Here is a 26,973-nt window from a genome sequence, read left to right as displayed (position 1 = left end):
TGCCATTATGCATAAAGACAGCTAGTGTTAATAATATTGTTATATCCCTCTTGCCAACATTGAATGGACAGTTTGAAGCATTTTGTTTTGTTTTGTTTTGTTTTAAAACACACTTCATACCAGATCTTCCCAAAATCTGTTAGTTTCCATAGTTGAAGGATTCCCTTTTGTTGTCCAGCACACTATTCTTTCACTTTATTGGGTTCCTTGCAAAACAGCCCCTGAAGCTAAGTCACTTTGACATCAATTCTCATGTAATTATTGCATACCAACTATACTTCTTGCCCTGCACTAAGATTGGGAATGTATAAGGTACCAGAAAACACAGTTGCTATCCTCCAAGAGGGAGAAAAAAATGTACATAGGTAACATCGTAAAGTATACGTGACTCAAAGCAAATGTGAATGCTTCAGACAGTAGATGTTATAATTCAAGGAAGCGGGAGGTAAATGGAATCTAGAGTATCTGGGAAAGACCTCATAAAGAAAGCTCTAATGTATTCGTTGATAAACACTTGTTGAATGACTAAATCATTCCTGAAAAATGATAAGAAACTTAGAAAAGCTAAGAGGAGGGGGAGAAGGAATTCCTGGTGAAAGTTCTATTACGAGTTTAGAGTCAGTTCTGAATAAAATACCTTTGGGACTTTAAAGAAACTAGCCTGGCTAATGGCAGAAAGAGCCTGCTTGGGGGATTAGTGTGGTTACGAGATTAGTCTTCTATGTTAGACAAACCCAAGTTCCAGTTCCACCTTTGCCATTCACTAGCCCGGCAACTTTAGGCCTTACTTACTATCCTCATTTGTAAAATGGAAACGTAATTCTATCATATAGGTTTGTTGTAAGGATTCAATGAGAATATAATGAACTTGGCATAGTATATGGCTCGATAAAATATAATGAAATTAGACTTTAAAATGGTTGGGAAGCCTTTCATATCAGAAAAGTTAGCATACTATCTTGGAGGCAATCGTGAGTCACTAAGGTTTTTGACAAAGCACTACAAACAAGCAGATAGGCAAGAGGGTTCTGAGTCTAGGTAGCAGAGAATGGATTGAGAGAGCCAATGGATCTGGTCTCAGGTGACAAAGGCTTCAACTAAGGTGAGACCAGGGTAATAGAAATGAAAATAAAAATTTTAAAGACACTTTTCAGAAAAACAGTTCTTAATGGATAATGATTATAGGAAAGAAAGCTAAATAAAAATTCAAAGATGAGATTGAGTTTTTGTGGATGGCCATTGTTATTTTAGTATTTGTTTTCACAGTTCTGTTCCTTCTGTGTAAAATATTCTAATTCATTATACTGGAGCATCCTTATGATGCTGTTCTTGGGATCCAAGATTACATGTCCCAAAAGATTAGAATTTAAATCATTAAGAACTTGGTGTGTATTAAACTAAACATCTTATTTTAACCTTGGGAGAAAATAAATGTTACCCTTTAGTTAAATCAAGCCATCACATAGGTTCTTGGTATTGCTTTTCAAAGAAAATCATCTACTACACTTCCTTCTTGGGTATTTAGGATGTATTAGTTCAGTCCACAAGCCCACCTGCGTTTTGAGTTTCTTCTCAATTCAAGGAGTACTTAGCCTGAGAGGACTGAAGTTGCCGTCTTAGTAGTGCAGAGAATCTATGAGTCAAATAGCTTCCAAAGCTTAATCGTGGATAAACCCTACCAAGCCTGACAAACTTCTCAGGGGAAAAAGAAAAGTTCCCTTAGAATGCCATAGAAGGTATGAACAAATAGTTTAGCTACCCAGGAAAGAGTGATAACAGGAAACAAAGATATCATAGTACTATGGAAAGAGCACTGGACCAGAAAGCAGAAGACCTGCGCCCCAGCTGGGCTTTGATGGACAAGTCACCTAACTTTCATTAGGCCCCAGTGACCGCATCGGTAAAATAGGAAAGTTGGAGATACTCTCTAAACCACATTCTGACTCAAAAGTTCTAGGATTCTGTCTTTAAAGCCATTGATGAAAGTTTTTAGGAGTCTACAAAGAACGGAAACTATACATGATTCATGGTCTATGGAATGGTTTAGAATTCCGGAAATCATATAAGGAGATGAAGGAATTCAAAGTCAGGGACAGGGGCCGAGTGCACACAGCAAATCATGGTCCGGGCAAGGCACCGTCCTGTGGAACAGCTCACATGCTGTTTGTATGACAGAGACCAGTGCTTATATTTTTGAAATTTACTTTACTTTAGAATAATAATGACCTCAACTTGAAAAGTAGATGATATTCAGAGATAACTTGAAGTCCTTTACAATTTAGGCAGCTGTGGTCTTACCTTGAAACAAAGCTTTGTGTGGCGTGATCATGGATAGTGATAACAGCAAGGGGATGGCTTGGGGCAGGGACTTTCTCACATATAATCTCAAATAGCATCCCAAGGCCACCACAAATAAAATGAAATTTATGTTATTTAATATGAATTACTGATATTTTGTCAATATTATAAAAGTGTAGCTAAAAGCATCTTTCTGCGGTTTTTTTTAAAAGTTTTTATTGGTTTCACATAGTCTTTTAAAAATGTTCCACACATTATGTGTTTGCAGAATGATTGCAGATTGAGGCCAATACCTTGGAAATCCCTTCTCGACAAATCACAGTCTGAAAACCCCTTCTCTATTAAAATTCTGAACTACCATGCACCATAAAGATGTTTCTATTTCTCTTACCTTTGGTAGACATACTTGAAAGTCATCACTAATTAATTTTAAAGTAAATGTTATAATCTAGAACAGATTTTTTTTTGAGCCACGTTCATGACTGCCCTTCCAAGTTATATGAACTCCCTAAAACCGTATGCAAGTCTGTGGCTTTATACATCTGTGCATTTTTCCTAAGAAAGTATCCATAGCTTCCATGAGACTCTAAAAGAGGTCTATGACCCAATATAGGTTAGAAAATTCTACTCTGTGACCTAAAATTGACAAAATCATGAAGCTAAATGGCATGAAATATCTGTAAAGATTGCCTAAGAAAACACTCAACACTAAAAATTAATTAAAATTCCCATTTATCACAATCCCTAGCTAATGCTCTGAATTACTGGCAGACACTTTCACAAAAATCACAAAGCTCTTTTACAAAAATCACAAACATTCTTCAGACGCAGTTCTCAGGTAGGAATTAGTCAAGCAAATTCCAAAGAACATGCAATTTAGAGACAATTGCTGGAATTGAGTCAGTATCTACTTAATTTGTTCAGTTCTTTTTGACTCAACTTGGAGTATGAAATACAAGGTCTCCACACTAACTTAATTACATATATGTTATCCAAAACCCAAAACAAAGACACTAACTTCCTCCTTAACAAAGTGATTTTCAAATGCTCGTTATAAATCATGCTGGGTCTGAATTGTCTTTCCACTTAAACAAAAATGTTTCCCTCCTAATTTTAATATTAAATTATTGATCAATTCCTAACTGCTTAGGAACAATAAATAAATAATCTATAGTGCCATTTTATGCAAATCTTACTTGTCATTGCATAAGCAAACTGGAGTGAAAATTTAATATCTTTTCTAAAAACTTTTCCCTTATATGTATATAGCAATTTAGCCCAAATTCTGCCTTTGGAAATGAGTGCACAAATCCAATAAAGCAAAAAGAGCCTTGTGCTTGTCTACTGGAAGGAATAATTTGGGAAGAAAAGTAAGAGCACAGCTACAAATTAAATTGAAAACTTACTGGAGCATTGATAATGCTAAGAACTGGGTATTCTTCCAAAGGCCTCACTGGCTGATAAAGGCTAGAACTGTGCATGCAAATGCCTTTCCTTAAGTTCAGACATATTTAGCTCTTAACTCTTTATCTTTTGACAGCCTATTGATTTTTATTTGCTTTTTATATTTTCCTGATTAATAAAATAGTTATTTTTCTTAGTAGATTATTCATTGACTTGATGCAAAGTTCTGGGGTTTGTTGTAAATTCCCAGTTTTTCTGCTAACTTACTCCACCTACCTTTATTTGGGAGACATCCTTAATTAAACTACAAAAAGTAAATCCTATGTGATATTTGCTCTTCCCTACCTATCTCATCTTGACACGTGGAATATCCTTTCAGGCATGCAACTCTTGTGACATTACTGACAACACAGCCATCAATCAATAACAGAATGAATAGTCTATACAGATTGGTTATTATTCATTTTTTATGAAATTACTCTTTTGTTAGAGTGGTACTGCAAAAATTTTACTGTATATATGTGTGTGTATGTGTGTATATATACACACACACATATATATGTGTTGCATAATGAAGTTTAAATCAAAGGAGTTTTCCAATCTGGAATTTTAGTTTGATTTCAAGAAAGGGATATAGCAAATATGTAGTAAAATGGAAGATAAAAACAAATTTCATTTTTTTTAATTCCTGCAAAAAACAAATCCAAAGAAAAAAGTCTTTTTCTTAGGCTCTCTACTGCTTGTTTGGGAAAGAACATGGTTGCTATGCATAGAATCTCTTTTTCTAAAAACAGAGACATATACTTTTTCTTTTTTAAATGGCCCACTTAGCAGGACTCAGTCCTATTCACAGTCAAATTCATTTAATTTGGCCGCAGGGAAAAGACTCACCTTGTCTATGTAAATATGTGTGAAACAGCAAGTCTTCTCTCCAGGACACTGAGAGTTCTATTAACATCCTGCAGATCCAATCTGATGGAGTCTGTCTGCTAATTGATGCATTACTCATACTTCTTTACCTGACCTGTTCCCCTCAAATAAAGTAGAGCTTTGTAGAAGCCAAATACATCACATGTCCTCAAGCCTGTGACCAAAGGCACAAAATCAAATGGACCAAGCCACACCACATAATCGGGAACAATGAATATTTTTCTGAGATCCTTAAAAATAACTCCCACATTCTACCTCTTTCTCAAATTTTATTTGATCAAAAAATAGAATTTATATTTTGGCTTCAATCAAACAATTCTGTAAGGCATTATATTATAAAATGATACAAAGCATTTTTGTTTGTTTTTTACTTATTATTAAAGTACCACTGCCCATTGTAGAAAATTTGGAGTAGGTGAGGAAGCATAAAAAACAAATATAAACTAAACACGGCAGCTTACACCCATAGTTCTAGCTACTTAGAGGGCTGAGCAGGAAGATTATTTGAAGCCAGGAGGTCAAGTCCAGCCTGGGCAACTTAGCAAGACCCCAGTTTCTATTTAAAAAAAATACAATCCAAATCAACCATAATTCCGCCACCCAGAGATAATAATTTGTTGTATTGTATTTTCTTCCAAATTTTTTCATTAAGTATATATGTAGCTTACTCTCATACTGAAATCATAATGAATATACAAATTTCTTTTTTCTACTCAACATTATACGATAAGCATTTTCCCTCGTCATTAAAAATTTTTAATGCGTATAAAATGTCAATCATATGGATTATTGGTGCTTGTCAATACTATCACCTCAGGAGATTTGTAACATATGCTGCCCCCAATTTAGAAGAACCTGATACAGAGGGGTTAGATTGGAGCATCTGTATTTGTAATAAATAGTTCTGATACTCAAATCAAGCTTGATAACCACTGGTGTGGACCAAAATCTACTTAATCTCTCCTTCTTTTGGATGTGTAGACTGCTTTCACTGTTTTGTTATATAAATATATTATGAGATTTATCATAAATTACTTTGGCAACATCTTTGATTAATTTCTTAGGGTTGATTCCCCAGGGGGGAATTATCGGATCAAGGGTAAGAATTGTTTTAAAGATTTTGTTGTATAAAGCAAACTTTTAATGTTTCCTGTTTAGTTTTTAATTCTATTATCAGTTTATAAGAATGCTCATTTTATTACATCCTTGACTATATTGAGCATTATCTTTACTTTTATCTCTCCCAGTATGAATGGCAAGAAATGAATTGCCATTGTTTTGCTTTAATTCACATTAGTTTAATTCCAAGTAAGGCTGAATCATTTTTATATGATTTGTATTTTTTCCTCCATAAGTTATCTATCAATGTCCTTTGCTGATTTAAAGAAATTGTCTCATTTCTTTACACAATTTCTTGTTGAGTCATATAATTTTTTTAAGCTTTTCAAAACTATATTAAGATGTATTGAGGACTATGAAAAAAATTCCCAGCCTCATTCAGGTAAATATTCTGGACATTTTAACACTTGATATTTAAAATTTATAGAGGGTATAGTATGAATAGAGCACTCAGTGAAGAGATCATAGGTCTAAAATTAAGGAGTCTTTCTCATGTGTATACAGGTTGAGTATTCCTGATCCAGGATGCTTGGGGCCCTTCAAGTGTTTCTAGTTTCATATTTTTTTTCAGATTTTAGAATATTTGTATTATACTTACCTGTTCAGCATTCCTAATCTGAAAATCCAAAATGCTCCAATGAGCATTTCCTTTGAGCATCATGCCAGCACTCAGAAAGTTTCAGATTTCGGAGCATTTTGGATTTTAGATTTTCATTAGGGATATTCAACTTGTGTAATTAATTAATGGATGTCTTCTTATAAGGATAATACAGTACTAGCACCATTACACAGTAGTTAAGAGAAATAAACTGCATTAAATCCATATACTTTTGACATCAATAACCAACAATAAAATGGTCATCCTAGTAAGATGGAATTGAATGTGTTTTAACCAGACTAAAGATAAAATTGCAAATTATTATATTTATTCTACAAACTATATGTGCCCTGAATATCCTGTGGGATCTAAGGGTTTTTATCATCAGTCCTTTACAATAATATTTAAAAATCCAGGAAATCAGAAAAGTACTTAAGCTTTTAAAATTTGCCCCATTTTCTTAGGTAGACAGTTGATCAGATGTACACTTTAATACCTCACCAACAGAGAAATTACACTGTAAGAAATATGGTCTAGAAGTAAATATAATGAGTAAGGCATAAAAGTAAGCAAAAAGCATATCCAAATCTATAGAATTTAGTGATAAGTTATTTACAAAAGGGTAAAGAATAAGAGATAAATGTCTTAGCCTGGATTAAGCATGTTTTTTTACCAAAAAAAAAATCTTACTTAGCATTAGATTAATTTACCCAAAATTAATAAATGGAAAAAGTTTACATATGTTAGTTCCCATTCTAAAGCTTTTTTTAAATGTGGCATTTCAACATAATTCTCATTAGCAAAAATGGGTCCCAGATGCTAGGACAGTGAAGTATGGATTTGCATAATCTAATTTCATTGAAGGAAATTCCAGGAATAAAAACTTTTGGAAGTTTTTCAGTAGTCCTGGAATTTGACCAGGTGAGCATTTTTGTTCCAGCCTTAAATCACATTCCCCATCATTTTACCACTATGAAAAAAAGTTATTTGGAGAAGTTTTTCTTACCTAGGCTTCCCTTGAGGAATAAAAGACAAAGAAAAATAAGTTACCTGGATCCCATTTCAGTCTATGAAAAGTCATTGTCAACACACCTGGTTCTCCAATGTGGTTTACACATCCAGCAAAAATGTGGTCACTTACTGTTGTTTCTTCTTTTCCTTCCATTTTTAAATGGAAAACAATATATTTCAACTGAATTTATCCTGTAAAAGCTGCATTTAATACAATAAAAGGAATAATATAAGAAATATCTCATAATATTTTTCTATCTCTTATATGCTCAGCAGATCACGATTACAGCTTCTCTGAGGCTTAATCAGGGCAAGAATATCCCTCGTAATCAATATGAGTTTCTGACATTGATTTTGAAGTCTACATTTGAAATGTTTGAAGGGATTTCAAAACAATAATAAATTTGCTGCAGCAAATATCTGCTTTCTACATCCCTCATTTATCTGACTTCTTATAACCTCCTTAGTCTTGTTTACTATTATTACTCCTGCAGGGTTCCTTTTTCTTTTGTGGCTGGATAAAAAGTACTTTTCAACCTAGTCTCGTAAAATGAGTGAAGAAACTTTATATATTTTTTAAAAAGTCATGTGACAATTATTATTAACAACATGTAGAAGTGATTCATTCCATAAAATAGAACAGATGTCCAAATGGTCATTATGTATGTGGCTTATGTCGAAGTTTAAATAGTAATCCAAGGAGGGCCTTTAGACCTAAACTTGTTATATGAGGAAATTACATCTTTAGTCAGATAATCATAGAAAATAACAGTCATTTTTAACATGCAAAGAAATCTTGAAATACTAAAGACTATCTCCAAATACTAATTACAAAGTGCCTTCTACTATGCATCACTAAAGAAATGTAAACTTCATATATGATGGTATAAAGTGGACTTTATTGAGAGACCACAGGTTTCTGGAAGGAAAACGTGGATTTATGGTGAACTGGGCAGTGACTTATCTGTTGGTTAAATGTATAACATCAACCAAACACACACAAACACACACACACACACACACGGATAGCAGTGTGAAACTAAACTGTTTTTACATGGCCTATAGATGGTATTAGAAAGACAATGTCTTAGAATAATTTTGTAGAAACCTTGATTCCAAAGAATTTTCTCAACTTAGAAGCGTTTTTTCCTTATTCATTCCTTTATTTTGCTTTTTTGTTTTCTATTGTGCTGTGAAACTGTCTTTGGATATGGCTAATAACCGTGTTAAATAACCCTCTCATGAAATGATTTTAGTTTTATCAAAGGAATGGTCTAAACCAACATATAAAATAATTGGAATACCACTTCATTTTTAAAAATCTAATATGAATGATTAAATCTAAAATAAAGTGGGTTATAAAAGTAATTTTCTCCAAAATAGAAATTTTAGTAGTTAGCTTTAATTCATTGAAAGAAAAATATAGTTTCTTGTAGACACAAAATAAATTAAAACAATTTCTTTCTCCCAACAGAATTTTTTTAATAGATGTCTCTGTCTTCACTGAATATTTATTCACTCCTACATTTCAATCTGTTCCTTTTTGTAATTAAATTGACAACCTGATACTATTCACTTTAGCAAGTATATTAATCATTTTACACAGCTAACATGGCATTTACTTCAAAATATAGGAACAGCTAATTATTTACTTAGCATTTAGCAAATGGGCAGTCTAATCCTTAAGAAGAGTTAATACTCCCAAATTATGTGGTTTACTTATGAGAACTGTTTACTCTCTAACTGGATCAGACCCTCACAACAGTAGAAAAGCACACTGTTTACCTGAAATATTACCCAAACTTATTAGGAGAAGAAACACTTTCATCAGCTGATTAATGGCAAAATATGCAACACTTTTTATTAGTCCACTAAATATCATTTCACTTGCAAATCAATGTTCAAGTGCTATTTAATATCGTTGTTTTCTTTATTTTATCTATAATTGATTTGGCATTAATCACCAAACTCAGTGCTTATCAAATAACATAACACAAACTGTACCTAAATATATAATCCACTCCTTAGATTTAACAGAAATTTCATTAAACAATGTGAAAACCTCTGAAAGAGTTAATGGATCATTGAAAAACTGTAACTTGAAAACAGGAAAGAAACCAAATGCATGGAAGGCAAAAGCCCATGACACATTTTTTTATTCCTCTTATAGAATAATTAGAATATGCTCCCCCTGTACCCTTAAAGAGATAAACATGGAGACAATCTAATCTAGAGTGTTTGTTTGCAAAGTCCATATCACATGCAGCATGACTTCCTGGGGCTTAATTACTTAATTTAAATAGTCAAATTGGATATGTGATCCTAATTTCTAAATAGCATCCAATGCCTTTAAGAATCAACACAAAATTTAGATACAAAAACTTTTCTGCTGCTATCTCTTGATTACCCTTTGACTTCCAGCCCATGAAACCAGACTGACCTGGATATCCTAGATTCTGAGACCACCTAAATCAAACAAACAAACAAACTAAACCCACACAAGTAATAAAGGGAATAACGATTAAGCCATACTCTTTGTTGTTAGGAAATCAGTACCCAAAAATTAGTGGCTGGTTTGTTGGTTTGTTTATGCCATTTTGTTTTTCCTTCTGGGAATGAATTTTCATTTCAGTCTCTTTTGAGTTGTTGACACTCTTAGAGGCAAAGGAATTCAACACACAATTCTTTCCCAATTACTAGTAAATTCAAGTTTATTACTGTTTTGCAAAAAAAATACCATGTAATTGGTTGATGATGAGATCAGTTATTTGACAATAAATGAACTGTAAAAGTGAAGAGCACCAAATACTGCATGTTTAATACGTTTGGAATTAGTTATAATTGCCTTTGGTTTGGACTCTGGTGGAAGGGGCTGCAGGATGGCAAAATGAGAGGTTTATTTAGCGTCTGGGAGAAGCTTATAAAAGAGCTTAAGTCCTCATTCCTTCTAATATCTTAACAGCTGTGCAGTTTCTTACAAAATATGTTTTATCGTTTCAAGAAATGCTGTTAACCTCGCAGTTTTAAAACTGAATGAACAAGGCCTCTTGGACAAATTGAAAAACAAATGGTGGTACGACAAAGGAGAATGTGGCAGCGGGGGAGGTGACTCCAAGGTTAGCCTCAATGTCACCAAAAGCGGGTAAACAGTATGTAAAGTAATAGGTGCATCTGCTGGGAGACTATGGTTTGGACCTGCTAATGCCAATTGAATTGCTAGTCAAGTCCCCTCACAAACTTAAGTATGCAATTACTGTCAACGCAAAAATATTTGCAACCATATCGATTTGGTGGCACATGAACAAACCTAATGAAAATAGTCATTGGAAATCTCTGGCTTTGAAGAGGCTGTGGATTGGACATAGCAGTCCTATGAACCTCGGTTTTGGAAAGTAGGAAGGGATGCAAGTTTCTGAAAGAGCAATTTAGTGAAGAGAGGAGAGAGAACAGAGAGAAAGGGTAAGTCTGTTTTGTTTTCTTCACTATTTAAGTAACAGCAATAACCTAACTGCAGATCTGTCTAGAGTGCTAACCAGAAAATTTTCTCCATCTAAAACTCTCAGGCTTCTGTTAAAGTTAAATAACAAATCAAAGATAGTCATATGCACTAGACATTTTTAGCTTTCCATAAGTGGATCAAATTGCAAAATAACCAGGCTACTAAAACAAGATCAGCTCAGCTTTGTCTTCATTTTTAATCATATCTTCAGTCTCATACAATAACGTTTTTTTTAAATTTCTAAGCAGTGTCTAAAGAAAAAAAAAGGTATACAATTAACAGAACATATTAACTAGGGTTGCAGAACCCTTCTTCACTATTCATCAGTGTTTATAGACTTAAAGAAAATCCACAGATGGAAAAACTCTGACTAGCTATCTTCAATTGGTAGGTAAGAATAATGAAAATCTTAAAGTATATGCTCTTCTTTTTGTTTTAAAATCTAGAAAATTATCCAAAACAAGAAATCCTGTTTATCTTCAGGTCCTTGATTGAGCTATAAATCCCCTTGCTTGGCCACCTAACCCAGAGAACGATGCTCTGTTTTCAGGCAGTGGCTGTCAGGAAGGCTGCCATTACCTTTCCCAGACCCTGATCTAAGAAGCCTTTCAAACTGAGCTCACTTATATATTACCAGCACTATTGCAAGAGGAGGAAGAATAAATTTTGCCTCCGTTCTAGAAGCCCTCTTAAGGAGTATGAACTTGTTATGTATTTTGGATCCCCAACTTACCTGGAATTTTCTGACAGTTTTCATAAACATATAAAAATAAATAAATATGTGCATACATATATGCAGAGAAAATTATTCAAGTTTCTACTAATATCTAGCATTCCTCTGGAAATATCAGAAAATGTCCTATAAAAGCACCAGAGACAATAAAAACAAAGATATTCTATTCCATCAGAAAAATTTTATTTTCAAATTTTTATTTTTATCACAAATATAAGAGAAACATAACACTGATAATTATAACACAGATAAAATTTTCTACAAATATAAATAATGAAGTCCCATTTTAGTGTACATTAAAGACTCTTTCCAAAGAAAAATAAACAAGCATAACAGAAATGTACATATATTGGGGAAAAAATCTGTGTAACAAAAATCATTTTAATTTATTTAGATGGACTGGACAACTCAGTCAGATTTAATCAGCTTGTATCCAACACATTGTTTGGTACATAATGAAACTCAGTAAATACTTGTCCAAAAGAATAAATATGAATCTAGTCTTGCAGGTTCTAAAATCAAACTGCTTGTTCTTACAGTTATGGGGTACATTACTTTCACCACACATGAACTACAAACTGTTTTAGAATAAATGTTATTTCAGATTTTAACAAGTAGTTTTCCAAAATGTTATAAAAATTAACATAAAATGCTCTCCCAAAATGAAATTACAGTATGTTCTATTTTTCCTAAGGAATTTTGTTTTTATACCAAAAAATAAATAAATTCAAAGTTATATATTGGTGTCAGGTTTATCACCAAGATAATAAGTTGTTGCAATCTAAATATGAATACTCAACTCTGAAAAAAAAATAACAATAATACTCAACTCTGAGTTTGTGATAAAAGATGACATTTTAAATGGCCTGAGCTAACTAGATCAAAGTAAATTACTAGGAGGCAGTTGTTGCTTTTTCATTTTCATTATGTACCTTCTTCAGGTGACTGATTTTCTTTGTAAACTTATCCTGCCCCTCCCATGTGGCCTGATCCTCATCGAAAGAGGTAAAATAAGCAGGAAAAGTACTGACTTGAGGAACACAGCCAGTTCTACAGCCTGTGTTGAGTGTAAAATCCAAGCAGAAGAGAGAGAATAAACACAGCCAAGCAGTGCAGGGGTAAAAGACACAGAGGGCTCAGCACAAACATACCGAAATCCTGTCTTACCTGATTTTCAAATACAGGATCTTTTAGTAGGACAAAACTAACTTTCCTAACAGTGATTCATCTAATGAAGGGGGGAAATGGAAGAGGAAACCTGTACCACACATGAAAATGTTCCTGTGAGGAGACAACTGTCATTCACAGGATTGTAACCAGGAGGACCTCTCCAGCCATCCATTCAGCAGCTAAGTTTTAAACTTCCGCTGTGATGGGGCAATGTGCCAGTCGGTACCAATGTAGAAAAGACACCACTGTCCTTTCCCTCAAGAAGCTTATGATTTAATATAATCAACAGCTGAGGCATTTAGCATCCCTGTGGCAGCTTCCTCCTCACACCCCAAAGCAATAATTAGCACCCCTGCTCACCTGACAGCCATTCCCAGTGGTACGAAGTTCTGATCTTGGCCAGGAGGCTTCCACACTGAAACGTAAAAATTTAACAAAAGACATGAGGAGCAGAGTCCTGCATCTTAAATGAATAAATTAAAGCAGAAAGGCATGATCTGGGAGATACAAATTCGTTTGTTTGAAAACTTGATCTTTTGATGGTGTTAATATTATTGCCATGTGGTCCTTTTTGTTATGGTCATAAGAATTCATACTCGTTCTTGTGAATACAATCACAGAAATTTACTAATTGACAATGAACCTATTTAAAATATAAACTACAATGGCTAACACTGATTTTCCCTTTGATATTAATCTAATATGGTTTAGTCTAAGCACAAACCATACCCAGATTTTTATGCGAATTTTTATGTGAGTTGATTAATTCTGGTTCTAGTTGGAGATTTTGGCAATGCCTGTGACCATGAATCACCCGCAGAACATAATGGCTACAAAATTATTTTCTTCTGTTTATTTTATACTTTATTCTCCTTCTATTATATATACAAAATATGCATACTCATGGAAGTGGATATTCATATAAAAATAACTTTGTAGGTGTGATTACCAAATAATGTTTTCTCTAGGAATTACATTTGATCACACAATTCCAGGCATTTAATTTGGCACTTTGAAGAATACAGACCATTGTTGCCTTTGATATATATTGTACTTACAAACGATCTATTCCCCTCCACGACCACCATGAAAACTAGTGCAAGAATAAAGGGATTAGTACAGAAACCATTCATAAACAGGAAAAAATGTCATAAACAAAAACCATGAAGGGAAGCTAGCCCTTGGAGAAGGACTCTTTCAGTAATGAATTCTTTGTTCTAATATTCCATCAGTTGAACATTAAGTACGGTTAATAATAAAATCTTATATTCAAAATGCTAATCTAATCTTACCCTCTAAAACCCAGGTACTGAAGTGAACAGCAGAAGGGATAAAGAAGCCAGAGGAAAGAGGAAGGGGCTGGGGAAAAGAGGACCTTAAGAAGGGAGAAAGAGAAGCCAAAGGTAGCCTTCATCTAACCCACGATTTTGCCTTAAAGTGTCCCTTCTAGAAGAAACTTGTAGGAGACTCACTGCTTTCCTTTTCCTCTTCTTTTCAGCACTAAATCCTCCTTCTCCCAGCCCACCCCATTCAAGAACTGCAACATAGACTAATATCATTTACCTATACATGTGTTAAAAATGCTTTGAGGATCTAGCCTGAGGACCTGAAAACCCTTAGAGGATCAGTTTGGTGAAAAAGCTTGCTCTGCATTCAAAATAATTTAAATGTAGCTACATTATAGATACTCTGGAAAACACTGTTTTTCAAAGATAAATGAGATGTGGTTTCTGTTCTCAAGGGCTTCACAGTTTATCAGTCAACCTACAGGTGTAGTTTTATAACAGTCACTTCTTAAATGGAGTAAAAACCTAGGTGAACTGGGGCTAAATTAACCAAATACCTCAATTAACATAATCCTGACCCCACCCCCAAACTCAAGCTTTTAGTAGAAAGTGGTAAATCATGCTTATGTAAAATTTTAATCCAAAAACCAATATAATATTCTAGGATCATGGCAAATCCATATTCCTTCTTGAATGGAGCAATGAATGTATAGTAAGATCTTACAATATTTATACAAAATTTAAATTGCATTCAGAAATCATATAAACAAAAAGAAAAATGTATATTTTAGAAATTTTTTTCAAACCAGTACAATAAAAATGGGTTTTAGTTTGACTGTCAAGCAGAAAATGCAATTAACTAAAAATCTCATTTACTGAGTCTTCTGTTATTAATATTATTAATTGCACAAGTTGAGTCAGACTATCACAAATCCTGATTAAACTGCTGCCAAGCTGTGTACCTAGATGAATTAAGCTCTCTGTGCCTTGGTTTCCTCATTCATTTGTAAAATGTAAGTGATAGTAGCAAACATATAAAATGTTTTTCATAGTGCCTGGTACATAATAAGTGCTCAGTAAATATTAGCTATCATTCACCATCATTATTAATGCATTTTTTAGTTGTGTAGATAGGTTTATGGAATGAATCCCCTGGCAGCCAATTCAGTGCATGCTGTGTTGCTTCAAATGCATAGAAGAAGTGAGGCATTGGGCAATACAGCCAGACAAAATGACTGTAGCAGTCTTAGAAATGTCCAGAGGAATTCGACGGATCTGTCCCTAGATGTCTGTAAAAACAAAGAGACAAAAAACCAACCAACCACAAAAACAATAATAGCCAAAGATCCTAGGATTTACTGCTTCCCATCCATCTTCTAAGCCTTCGTACTATAATATGGAAATGAAAACTGGAAGAGTTCTTAAAATATTGATGCTGGATAGTAACTGACATCTTCCTCCCTGAGACTCCTTGTACAATATTTAGGGCTCAAGGAATCAAAGATGGTAGAGAAGACAAATAGGACTTTAAAAAGAGTTTGTCTATTCAGAAAAATCTTAGTTACTTCTAAACTGTCATTTATTTGTAGGTAGAATTATTATAGACACTTCACCTTGTACTTAAAGTATATTGATATGGTAGACTCAAGATACATGACAGTTGCTCTGGTGATATTATTTACGCTAAATACTGCAATTCAGAAGGAAAATATCAGCATAGGCTTATACTTTAAAATAATGATTTACGTATTTGTCTCATGAGGACCTTCCCCCGCATGAGGTGGCCCTTTGTGACACTGGAATCACACGCCTCTTAGGTCTTGGATGAAAGTGGTTAGAGAGCCAATTTAACAATGAAAACTATAGACATACTTTTATAGCATAAAGTAAAATCCCACCAGCTGAATCATAATATGTACGAGAAATGAAATCAGTCCTGTCTAGCCTCTATTGAAGTCTGTCAACCTGCAGCCACGTCTTTAGTTTTGAAGGGGGGGGGGGAAGCATCTGGATTTTGAATGAACTCTACATTTATGTGGGGACAATTGTATATGTTCGAGAAACCCAACCAAGGCCAATAGTTTTGGATTCACAGTAATTGCATACCTTTTATTTAAAAATCCTCCCGAGCAGTATGTGCCTGTTACCTAAAGCGATGGAGCAGGCCCCAGTTTTATGTCTGAGTCTAAACCTGGGCCTACAGTACAAGACATAACACCTACTGTGGCCTCTGCTCTGTCACTTTGCCATGCGATTCTAATGTAGTTTTACTTGAATAACATAAAATAACATATATAATGTTATTTATGTTATTTTCCACGTGAAGAACTCCTGTAAACCTTGCCGTTTTGAAACTCAGTGAGGCAGGCGTCTTAGACAAGCTGAAAAACAAATGGTGGTACGATAAAGGTGAATGTGGACCCAAGGACTCTGGAAGCAAGGTCAGTCGCTGCAGTTCGGGGCCTCCTCTTGTGTTCACAAAGCAGTAAACGGGAGCAATTGTCAGAAGTGTATGGAAATCATAAAAACTGAACGTTTCCCTATACACTCAGCCACTGCCTAAATTAAAAGCTAATGTCATAAATTTCAACCACAAGGACTGTCTTTTAAGGAAATTGCAACCTGCTCCCCAATATTAAGGCTTTTAAATAAACTTAAATTAACTGCAAAAATCTATAAAATAACATTCCTCATATTATTCTCAAACTTACGTACCACTAATAAAAGTAGTGTTTTGTGGTTAGGTTTTTGTTTCGGAGGCAAAGACCAGGAAATCGTATTATTTTGAGAACCGATGTATTCTCAAAACAGGAAATGGGAAATTGATTAGCAGTCATTCAGAAAAAGAAGATTCTAAATAATAAATAAATGCTTATTCAGTTCAGTCTTCGGTCACTAAATTGCCAAGCATTCCACTTTAGTTTGAAGAGGTCCTGTGCTGACGTAAACAGAGTAAACAGAGTGACCGTCCGATTCTAGTCCCCCAAATGAAATGATTTTAATAAATCAGTGTTTATGAACAACATCCTCAATTTCTAATATCTCTTAATCATAAATTCTTTTTAAAACAATGCAGGAACCCGTAAGCCTAATTTGAGTGCAAATCAAAATAGCATAAAAAGAGTTATATTTTTATTCTAAAGAAAAAAAATAAGTTTATCAGTGAATCTAAATACCTACACAGATTAATAGAATATAGCAACAATGCCTGAAAGCCATAGTTGAAGATTCTCGAAATCCTCTTCTATTTTTTTCTGTATCTTCTAGAAAGAAAACAAATTATTGGTTATTCTAAGACATTAAACAAGTGACTGCTTTAAATAGGAGAGCCTCAGCTGATTTAAGAAGAAGACAAAGTAAGGTTAATGGATCCCTATTCAGCTTATCCCTATATTTTAATCACTTGTCTGCCTTTGAACCAGAGTGGAATGAAACAAGCTTGGCCAGATAATGAAATAGTTATCTTAAATCCTGATACAGAGTCAGAGAAGCAGAAATACTTAAGGAGTGATTATTTTTAAAATGAAGTTACCCTAAAATTTTTGGACCAGTCAGTTGATGTTTTCACTACATTGACAGTGTATATAGTGCATCTTTTCTAATTAAACATTTTCCTAATAAAGCTATTTAAGGGTCTTAATTTTGAACAAAACATATTGCTGATAAGATGATGGCCACAGGGCATCCTTCAGGTAGTCTAGCAAAATACTTTTTTGATATAATGTTATATATTATAATAAACCTATTATTTATGAAAAAATTTTAAATTCTTGTTACAGTTTTACTTCCAATCATATATTTGACTATTCTGGATTTATTGTGAGACAATATGTATACTGAAGCTCTGAAAAACAGTATGTCTAAAATATTAATTGATTAAGCATTTTTAAGAAGGAATGGAATTGTATTTTTAAATCAATAAAAATAATTATAAATGTATCCATACATAAATAATTTATTTCTCAATTGACCAACAGTAATTTATGTATTTTTAAAAGTTACCTAAAAAAAAAATGTGCTTAACACCTACATGTTATGCATATATATTAATAATTATTTCTAAATAGCATATAATATGCAAAAGTAACATTTTCATGAGCTTTTCCTTATAGATGTAACTGAAAGAACAAATGATGTGTACTCTAGCACATTATTTGCATATATTTGTTAAAGTAATGATGAAAAAAAATGTGAAACTACTAGCTTAAAGACCCTTACTTTCTCACGTAGGAAATGTGGAGTTAGATTTATTGAAGAGAAATCTCAAACATTAAAAGTATGTTTTAATGAAAGCAAAGCCAAAAAGAGGTCCCCTTTCCCATGTAAATGGATTTTAAATATGTCATTTTCAAATTGAACATTAATAAGCCCACTTCTGCCACCCTATGTAAATATATAAATGCTTATATATGGCTAAGTATAGTTGTTTCCATTGCATATTTAATAATGATACAATGTTACAGATTTTATTGAATGTAATTACATACCAATTATTGGTAATCATCATAATTTCACTTCTCCCGAGAGCTATGAGCTTTATATTTTAATCCACAAACCTGTATCAGTGACTTGTAAATAATTTCAGATTAAGCATTTACTTTAATGGGCATTTTGAATTTCATGTGTTCTTTTACTTTTTGGATGTGACATTTCTGTAGTTAACTGAAGTGTCTTTATCCCCCTAGGACAAGACGAGTGCCTTGAGCCTGAGCAACGTAGCAGGCGTCTTCTACATTCTGGTTGGCGGCTTGGGCTTGGCAATGCTGGTGGCTTTGATAGAGTTCTGTTACAAGTCCAGGGCAGAAGCGAAGAGAATGAAGGTGGCAAAGAGTGCACAGACTTTTAACCCAACTTCCTCGCAGAATACCCAGAATTTAGCAACCTATAGAGAAGGTTACAACGTATATGGAACCGAAAGTATTAAAATTTAGGGGTAGGACTTAGGGCCTGCTACAGTGAGTGGGGGATGCATCCTGTGAACGCGGTGTTGTGACCTGTCTGTCCAGTGGTGGTATTGCTTGCTTCTAATTAGAGCTTTATATTTTTGAAAACTTCAGTGCAAAGTGGTTCGGTTTTCTTTGGCTGCAGATGTACTGTTTGAACCTTTATGTTGCCAATAGATATCTGCATTGCAAGGGTCAGAAAGATAAAAACAAACCAGAATTTCTCTGACAAATGATTTAAACAGTATGCTCTACCTGAAATTTGGGAAAAAAAAATTGGAAATGAGATCTGGGCTTCCTTGCACACAGACCATGCAAATCTTCTCTGCAACGATCTAATTTTAGGATAGGTGCTAACAAAATGAGCACAAAATCTATTTCAAATGATCAAAATCTAGAGAGTTGCCTATTTTTGATAAAATCACATTGTTTTCTGAGAAATAATACATATCAAAGCCCCCAGGCACATTGCATGTGCTTAATGAATTGGGCTACTATCCTAATTTGTTTTATACTAGCCATCATTTTGTATTTTTAAAGCGTGACACCCCATTTTTTGTTCATCTGACAGTGGTCCTTGACCCAGACCTTTAGGGAAGAGTGATCATCAGAATTTTGACTATAATTCACATTTATTAGATAAAATTCAACTTTTATACTCACAGTATCGCTAAGGTAAATAGGCATTTTAGACAATACAGCAGTTCCTCCATCAAAGATGTCAGCAATATTTGTGTCCTACAAGAGAAATGCAGTAAAAGACAAAAATTTCAGTGAATTATTACGCACTTTTTTTTTCATTTCAATTGCTTTTAAGCAAGCCAGATCAGTCCCACTTACTTACATCCTCTCGGGATATCACAACAAAAATTCTAAGTAAGCATTCACTGAAACCCAGGAGATGGAGATCATTTTTTTAAAAATCTAAATGTCCATTTTTCTTTGCTCTAATGATTGAAAGTGGCTTCAGAATAAGATCTGAAAGGATTCGTTATTGCTTTTCCTAAAATCAAGTCTCTAAAACCCATTTTCTAAAATTATATATAATAGCCACTGAATAGGCTGCTCAGTATGATTACAGTGATAAATGAGTCTTTGAACCTATAAAAGCACCCGGTGCATGATGTACCCTCAAGTCAAAAACCTCATATAATTTTAATAAGATGTACATCTGAAGTTATATGCCAGGTGAACACGATTGATTTTTGTATTTATTTATATAAAAGTTATGGAAGTACTTGTTAGTATCTTAAAACAAAGAACAAAAGCCATCCCTTTTTATCAAGATCTAATTGCTTTTATCCATAATCTAGAAATCAATGACTGAGTACAATTGCACATAGATTATCTCAAAATGATTCTTTACTGATTTTGTGAAAAAGAATTAAGAACTAAACCCTCAATTCACTCAGATCAAAAAATTTTGAGCATGCCTTCTCATAGCAAAACAACAAACTAGGATAATGCCAAAGTATCTTGCCCATTAGGGGCGTGCTTTCATCTTAATGTTTACAGAGTTGAGGAGTGATTTTCCCAGGCTGAGAAAAACAAACTTGACCAGCTTTCAGAGCCAATTATTTGGACTGCATTCTGAGATGAAGTTTCTAAGATGCCTTTAAAAAGTTTTGTTACCAGTTCATTAAAATGGACTTTTCTGTGGCATAACAAAGGCACTCCAACCATCAGCAAAGGTCCAAGGGTAGGAAAGCAAAGAAAACAAAAAGAGTATAGGAAAATTTTAGAAAGAAATATTCATGTATGCTAGTTCATTACAAAGTTCTAGGGGGTTGTTAAGAAGAGATATAAATTCCCAGGTTATATATATGTATATATACACTATTTACATGTAATAATATATTTGGAGACAATAGATTTCAGATAAAAAGAAAGCATTTATATCCATCTGACTTTTTAAAAGACAATGACATTCATGGTAAATGAAATGATCTGTGCTGTTGAGAAGACTTAAAAGTAAGCAGTTTTTGTTTTATTCTCAAATTAGAGGAAAACTTTCAAACATTCTATTGACCATAATGATACAAATAGTTAGTAAATTTAGATAATATTGTCCCAGGATCCCAAAAACAAAACCTGAAACCTTCAATCCATGGTAGACTATCTAGTTAAAAGTGATCATCTCTCAAAGGAACATATACAAACAATTAAGGTAACAGCCATTAGCCACAACAATCCAACCAAACACAGACCATAGGTAAAATTATAAGGTTCCAGCTTTCGGAGCCGCAAAGGTTCACATCAAGATGAATAGGAATGGCATTTTATGGAAGAAGCAGAAGATATAAGTATGGGAAATTAAAATACTAGAACAGATTTAAAGAGAAAATGAGTAGTTGTCAAAGATTTATTAACTAATACACTCAGTTGCATTAATCTATAAATGAGAAGAGGTTATTTGAGAGTACATGAACTTGTTCAAGGTTTGCAAGTTTTCCTTTCCCCACAAATACAATCAAGAAAAGAAAGGGCAAAAATAGATTTTTATGGCCTAAGCCTTCTGAAAATGCTTTGGAAAATCATAATGCTTTTATTAATTGTATTTTAGTATTTCCTCTTCAAAAAAATTAAACCAAAGCTACACTAAATGATTATCTATTTTACTTAATATTAAACGTGAAAGAGAATCTGAAGAAACATATTCAGACATTGGCCTCAGCTTTGTTTAGATTGAGTGATGAGTAGTAGATAGCTATGAATTCTCTGGAACTACCTTTCCCAAATCCTCTATTCAACAAGCCCCTGAGTGGTCTTCAGACTCTAAAGCTTCCCAGTGTTTAAGATGGGCTAATTAATGTATTGGCTTGGATTAGACTCATGGATATTCATTTTTCTTGTTTTCCTCAGCATTTGAATTAATCTAACTAATCTAAAGTGCCCAAAAGTGACCAATTTTTTTTTCTCTAGAAGCTCATGGAAAATTCTAATGCTGTAACTGAAATGTTTCATGCAGCTAGGTACCCACTACAGAGTTCTGACCTAAAAAAAAAAAAAAAAAAAAAAAAAAAATCCATCTAGAACACATAAAATTGAAAAACAGGATTGCACTAGAAAGTTATTCAGCAACTTGATACCAAGTCCTCACTTATATTTCTTAAATAAAACATTTTGTTGTTAGATTTGCTTGATATAAATAATACTGCTTTGCTAATGCTTCCTTTTATACACATACCCAAAAGCATGCACACTCTGATACTGAGTAGGAAAATATTCATTTCTAAGGACATAACCTCTCAGAAGAATCACTTCAAAAAGTAAGACTATTGCAGCCATGTCCCCTTTTTAGTTCCCTGGTGATATTCTGCCATATGAATGAGGTCTTGGATTAAGGGATCCTTTCACGTGTTTCAATTGAATTGAATTGTTTCATTTCTAACTTCCTCATTGGTGTATTGAAATTCAGCATCTGTGCAATTTAAAATAGCATGCAATACATTCATTTAGAATTTTTTAAGGGACAGTTTACACACAGTAAAATTCATCCTTTTTAGTGTACAGTTCTGCAGGATTTGACAAATGCTTCATTTGGAATTTTATCCTGTCAGTTTCATTTACAAGGAAGAAAAAAAGTATCTTCCCATATATGGACATTCATCCACTCAACAAATATTTACTGAGTGCTTATTATGTGCCAAATAAAAGTCAGAAGAACTTTGATTGCAAGGGACTAATAGAAGATAATCAGGTAGAAGTGTTGTTTTTCCTTAAAATGCTCATTATATTTCAATGATTTATAAATGTAAAAGCTGTCAATCTTTCTGTAAAGACTGTAATCTGAGTTCTGATTATGAACATAAGCATTAATTTTTGAGACTGTTTCCTAAAACAGAACTATGAGATTGACCTTGGTTTTTATCATAGATATGTGATTACTAGCAATTTGACTTCAACTTTCTGAAGTTATCAAGGTAACTGATCTCTAAACATTATTATTCTAACAGTATTTAATCTAATATTAATTTCATTATTTAATATATAGTTATTCTAATATCTAATTTCCATGGCACTATAAATACAGGGATGTGATTTCCTAAAGAATTACAAACATAAATTCGCAACAGGGAATTAAGATACATTATAAGCTATGACAGAGTTATGAACTAAAATCATAACAAACTGAGAAAATATTTCCTTTACCTTATTTTCCACTTGAATTAATGTTAGAACTCAGCTAATAGAAAGAATTTAAAAGCAACGAATGAACAGTAATTAAACTTACATAATAATGCTGCCTGTTTCTCCTGTGTGTAATATTATTATCTGCTATCTAATATGACAGAGAACAGGAATTGAATGATTTCAGAGACCTGACCCCATAACCTCAATATGGGAATAATGGTCATTGATGACCATTCAGTAGGCTTTAAAACATGTCCCCTTTCAGTGCACCCTCTTTAAACACAATTCTTAAAATACCAGCTTCACCTTCCATAATAGACATAGCATTGAACTATATGTCATCAATTGTGCTATTCTGGGTCATGTCTATAATTGGTGTGAATGAATGGAAGTGTCTGTGGGTAGGTCTGTGTTATGAAAACAGGAAGATCTGTCCTCAATATTCTTTATACATTTAGTTTGTTTAGGCAATTTACCACAATTTTAAGGGCCTAATCCTTGCGCTGTAAAGAAGACATTTTCTGAAAAGAAAATATGATTAAAGAATGTTGTCAAACACAAAGGAACTTTTAAGCTCATCCAGAAGTACTAGGATATAGAGTGCAGCAAGTTAAAAGATGTTTCCTGCCCGGATTTGCTAAACAACACCTAGTATGATAATTTTAGAATTAGTGCTTAGACAGATAGGGCCACAAACTCTAGCCTGATTCATTCCTCAGTGTAGTTGAGCTTTTCTTTCCCCGGATAAGCAGTTTTCAGATGACCAAAAGAATATGGGGGAAAAAAAATGCAGATGTCTAATTATTGATATTTCGGTGTTTGTTGTGCCCTATTTTATTGAAGAAACAGAAATATGGTAACACTCCGCATTCTTTCTGCTTCCTTTCCATGCAACCCAGCTGACCTTTTCTGAAGCCATAAGAAACAAAGCCAGGTTATCCATCACCGGGAGCGTGGGAGAAAACGGCCGCGTCCTGACGCCCGACTGCCCCAAGGCTGTGCACGCTGGAACTGCAGTCAGACAAAGTTCAGGATTGGCTGTCATTGCATCGGACCTACCATAAAAACCAAAAAAATAATCGAGTGCCTTAATTAAACTGTGTCGGTGACTGATGGAAACGCAGCCCCGAGGGACAGGCCCAGCGCGGTCCCCGCTAACCGGGTCCTTGGGCGGAGAGCGGGAAGCGCGGCCCGGCCAGCAGCGGCGGCCACTGTGTGCATGAGCTCAGCTCGGAACCCCAAACTCAGATTTTATATCAGGAAAACTCACAATTTAGGATTTTTCGGGGAGTGGGTGGGTGGGTGGGGCGCTGGGATGGGTGTATTAACAGCAACAAATTTCACTCGAGTGGACTTAAAAACTAATCAGACTTGCGAGTTAGCGCATTCAACTGTGAAGTTCTTGCTCAGAAAGGCCTTTGTCTTCACTGGAGGGATAAAATAGTTCTAGAAGCCGATGGACGTGCTAACCTGTGTCTCCAGAACACCCATATAGTCAATGGAAGAATACCCAGCTGAGAAAACAAATCACTCAACTGTGATAAGAAAATAATAAACAAACATGTAAATCCTGTGAAAAAAAAAAATTAAAGGAAGTATTTACACTTACTTTGAAGAAAACAAATACTGAAACATGCTTGCTTTTTAACTGACGTAAATTCAGTAGAGGACAACACAATTCTTTTTTCTAACCATCTTAGGGAACAATACATTGCAATAATTGATATAAATGCCATCACTGTAATAAACTTTAGAGACTTTTTTTTATAAAAGTTCTTGGTCATCTTCTTGTTTGCTGTAAACTTCACTCTGTCACATGAGTCGGTTCACAGATTGCATTTGTCTCACTACCAGGAAGAAAAACAAAAGGAAGAAAACGTTAATGTTCAATCATCAGTCTGCAGTGTAGACTCAAAAGAGACTATGGGTCACTCATGTTATCGATATTATTTATAATCTTGTTCTGTGTACAAAATTGTGGTTTTTGTACCCACCAAAAAGAATAAAACAACAGATGTTCTTACAGTATCTACAGAGCTTAAAGGTTTTTTTTTTTTATCATTATAAAAGTTCTTTGAGAAATTCAAGTGGTGGGCCATATTGGAAAATATAGTTAGTCTTTATTATTTTTGCATACTAAGCTACCCCTCTTTTTCAGATCTTTGACTCATTAGCAGATTAAATTGTCAAAGACAAAGTCTTGGAGTCAGGGAATGAATCATTGTCCTAACAGGAACCTACTCTATAATCCTGTACTGAAATTTTACTTGACTGTATTTTGCTGCATAAAATTATGTGTCTCTTGGTCTTCTCCCCTCTTTCCTATTGTTCCATTTAAATCATTTGAAGGCAGTAATAATAGTTTGGGGTAGACAACAAATGAAGAACTAGTCCTTGTTTTCAACTGAAAATTGCAAAGAAAATTACACCCATGTTTATTTATAAAAATTACCTTACGTTATGTATGAATGAAATTAACATGATTCAAAAGAAGGTTTGGCTCATTTGAAATAATACATAAGTACTCTAATACGGATAAAAATCACGTACTTAGAGATCTTGGCAGAAAGCACAAGTTAGGGTGATTTCAAAAGTCTGGTCTTGAAGGATGAGTTGAGTTTGAACAGGAGGAGGTTGTGTTAAGAGCCTTCTGCATGAGTGGTGGCCCAAAGCCATGCATGCCAATGGCTTATTTAAGGAATGTATACAACTAGGTGGGCTGGTGAGAGCACAGAGTGTGACATCATGGAAAATAAATTTGGAAAAGGTAAAGGATTGATCTCCTTCCCTCAACTCTCAAGACCCCCATGCCCCACTCAGTCTCTGTGGGGCAGTAAGAGCAATCTTTAAAAGTGTAAATCTCACACACACACACACACACACACACACCCCACACACTGTTCTCTCAGGAAAAATTCCAAACTCTTGAGCAGAGCAAATGAGTCCCTTCATGACCTGGCCCTTGCCTATCTCCTCCAGGACTTCTCTCGCTCCTATCCAACTTCTCCCCCCAGCGAATGAACCCCCAAAGCAGCACATGGAACACTGCATATACTATTTCCTCAGTCTACAACTCTTCCCTGTCTCCTCTTTCCCTGACTAACTTGTACTCATTGTTCAGTACTCAAATTGAATTTTACTTGCCCTGAAAAGACTTCCATGACTCTCCACCACCCCCTGTCTATGAGCCCGAGTTAGATGCCCTTCTTAATGTTTTTCCCCATCATGGCACTTACCATACCGCATTGTAATTGCCTGTGTACTTCTTGTCTGTATAACTACTAGACTGTAAGCTCCTTGAGGGCAGGGACTGTGTCTATTTTGTTCACAGTTGTATCCCCAGCACCCAGCACAGTGCCTGGCATATTGTAGGTGCTTAATAAATATTTGTTGAATGAATGTGTGATGTGAATTGAATTAATTTAATTAAGTGAAAGGAGAAAGACAACGTCTTTCCTTGTTAACAGTCTGAGTATCTGTTAAATGCAGATGTTCCTCAATTTATGATGGTTAGACTTAGTGATTATTTGACTTTATGATGGTGCAAAAGTAATATGCATTCAGTATGATATTCAGTAAGTTACACAAGATGGTGAACACTTTATTATAAAATAGGCTTTGTGTCAGATGATTTTGCCCAACTATAGGTTAATATAAGTGTTCTGAACACATTTAAGGTAGGCTAGGCTAAGCTATAGCCTGATCTATCATGTCTGATAGATCATTATGTAACCCCATTGTAAGTCAAGAAGCATCTGTCAACACGAAGGCTGAAGTTGGCTGATATCATGTCATCACCTATATCATTGGAAAGTGTGGCTAAAAAGAAACTAAAAAAAAAAAAAAAT

General features: G+C 34.3%; 1 protein-coding gene and 1 pseudogene across 2 annotated transcripts in view; one reads left to right on the top strand and one right to left on the bottom strand.

The window, feature by feature from the left end:
* Positions 1-26,524, top strand: part of GRIA4 (glutamate ionotropic receptor AMPA type subunit 4) — a 345,257-nt gene extending 318,733 nt beyond the window's left edge. Inside the window, exons 14-16 of one of the 2 annotated variants that reach the window (XM_045556700.1) lie at positions 16,375-16,489; positions 18,734-18,868; positions 24,025-26,524. In XM_045556700.1, coding sequence (XP_045412656.1) covers positions 16,375-16,489; positions 18,734-18,868; positions 24,025-24,189 — 415 coding nt within the window. In that variant the 3' untranslated portion in view covers positions 24,190-26,524. Of the gene's footprint in view, positions 1-10,361; positions 10,477-16,374; positions 16,490-18,733; positions 18,869-24,024 lie in introns of both variants that reach the window. The other variant, XM_045556701.1, reaches the window with a different exon arrangement.
* LOC123643089 lies at positions 19,262-19,360 on the bottom strand (annotated as a pseudogene).
* Positions 26,525-26,973: the final 449 nt, after the last annotated feature.

Source organism: Lemur catta, chromosome 7, assembly GCF_020740605.2.
Source record: "Lemur catta isolate mLemCat1 chromosome 7, mLemCat1.pri, whole genome shotgun sequence".
Taxonomy (NCBI): Eukaryota; Metazoa; Chordata; class Mammalia; order Primates; family Lemuridae; genus Lemur; species Lemur catta.
Note: the sequence above shows the minus strand (reverse complement) of the source record. Positions and strands in the feature narration are given on the sequence as shown.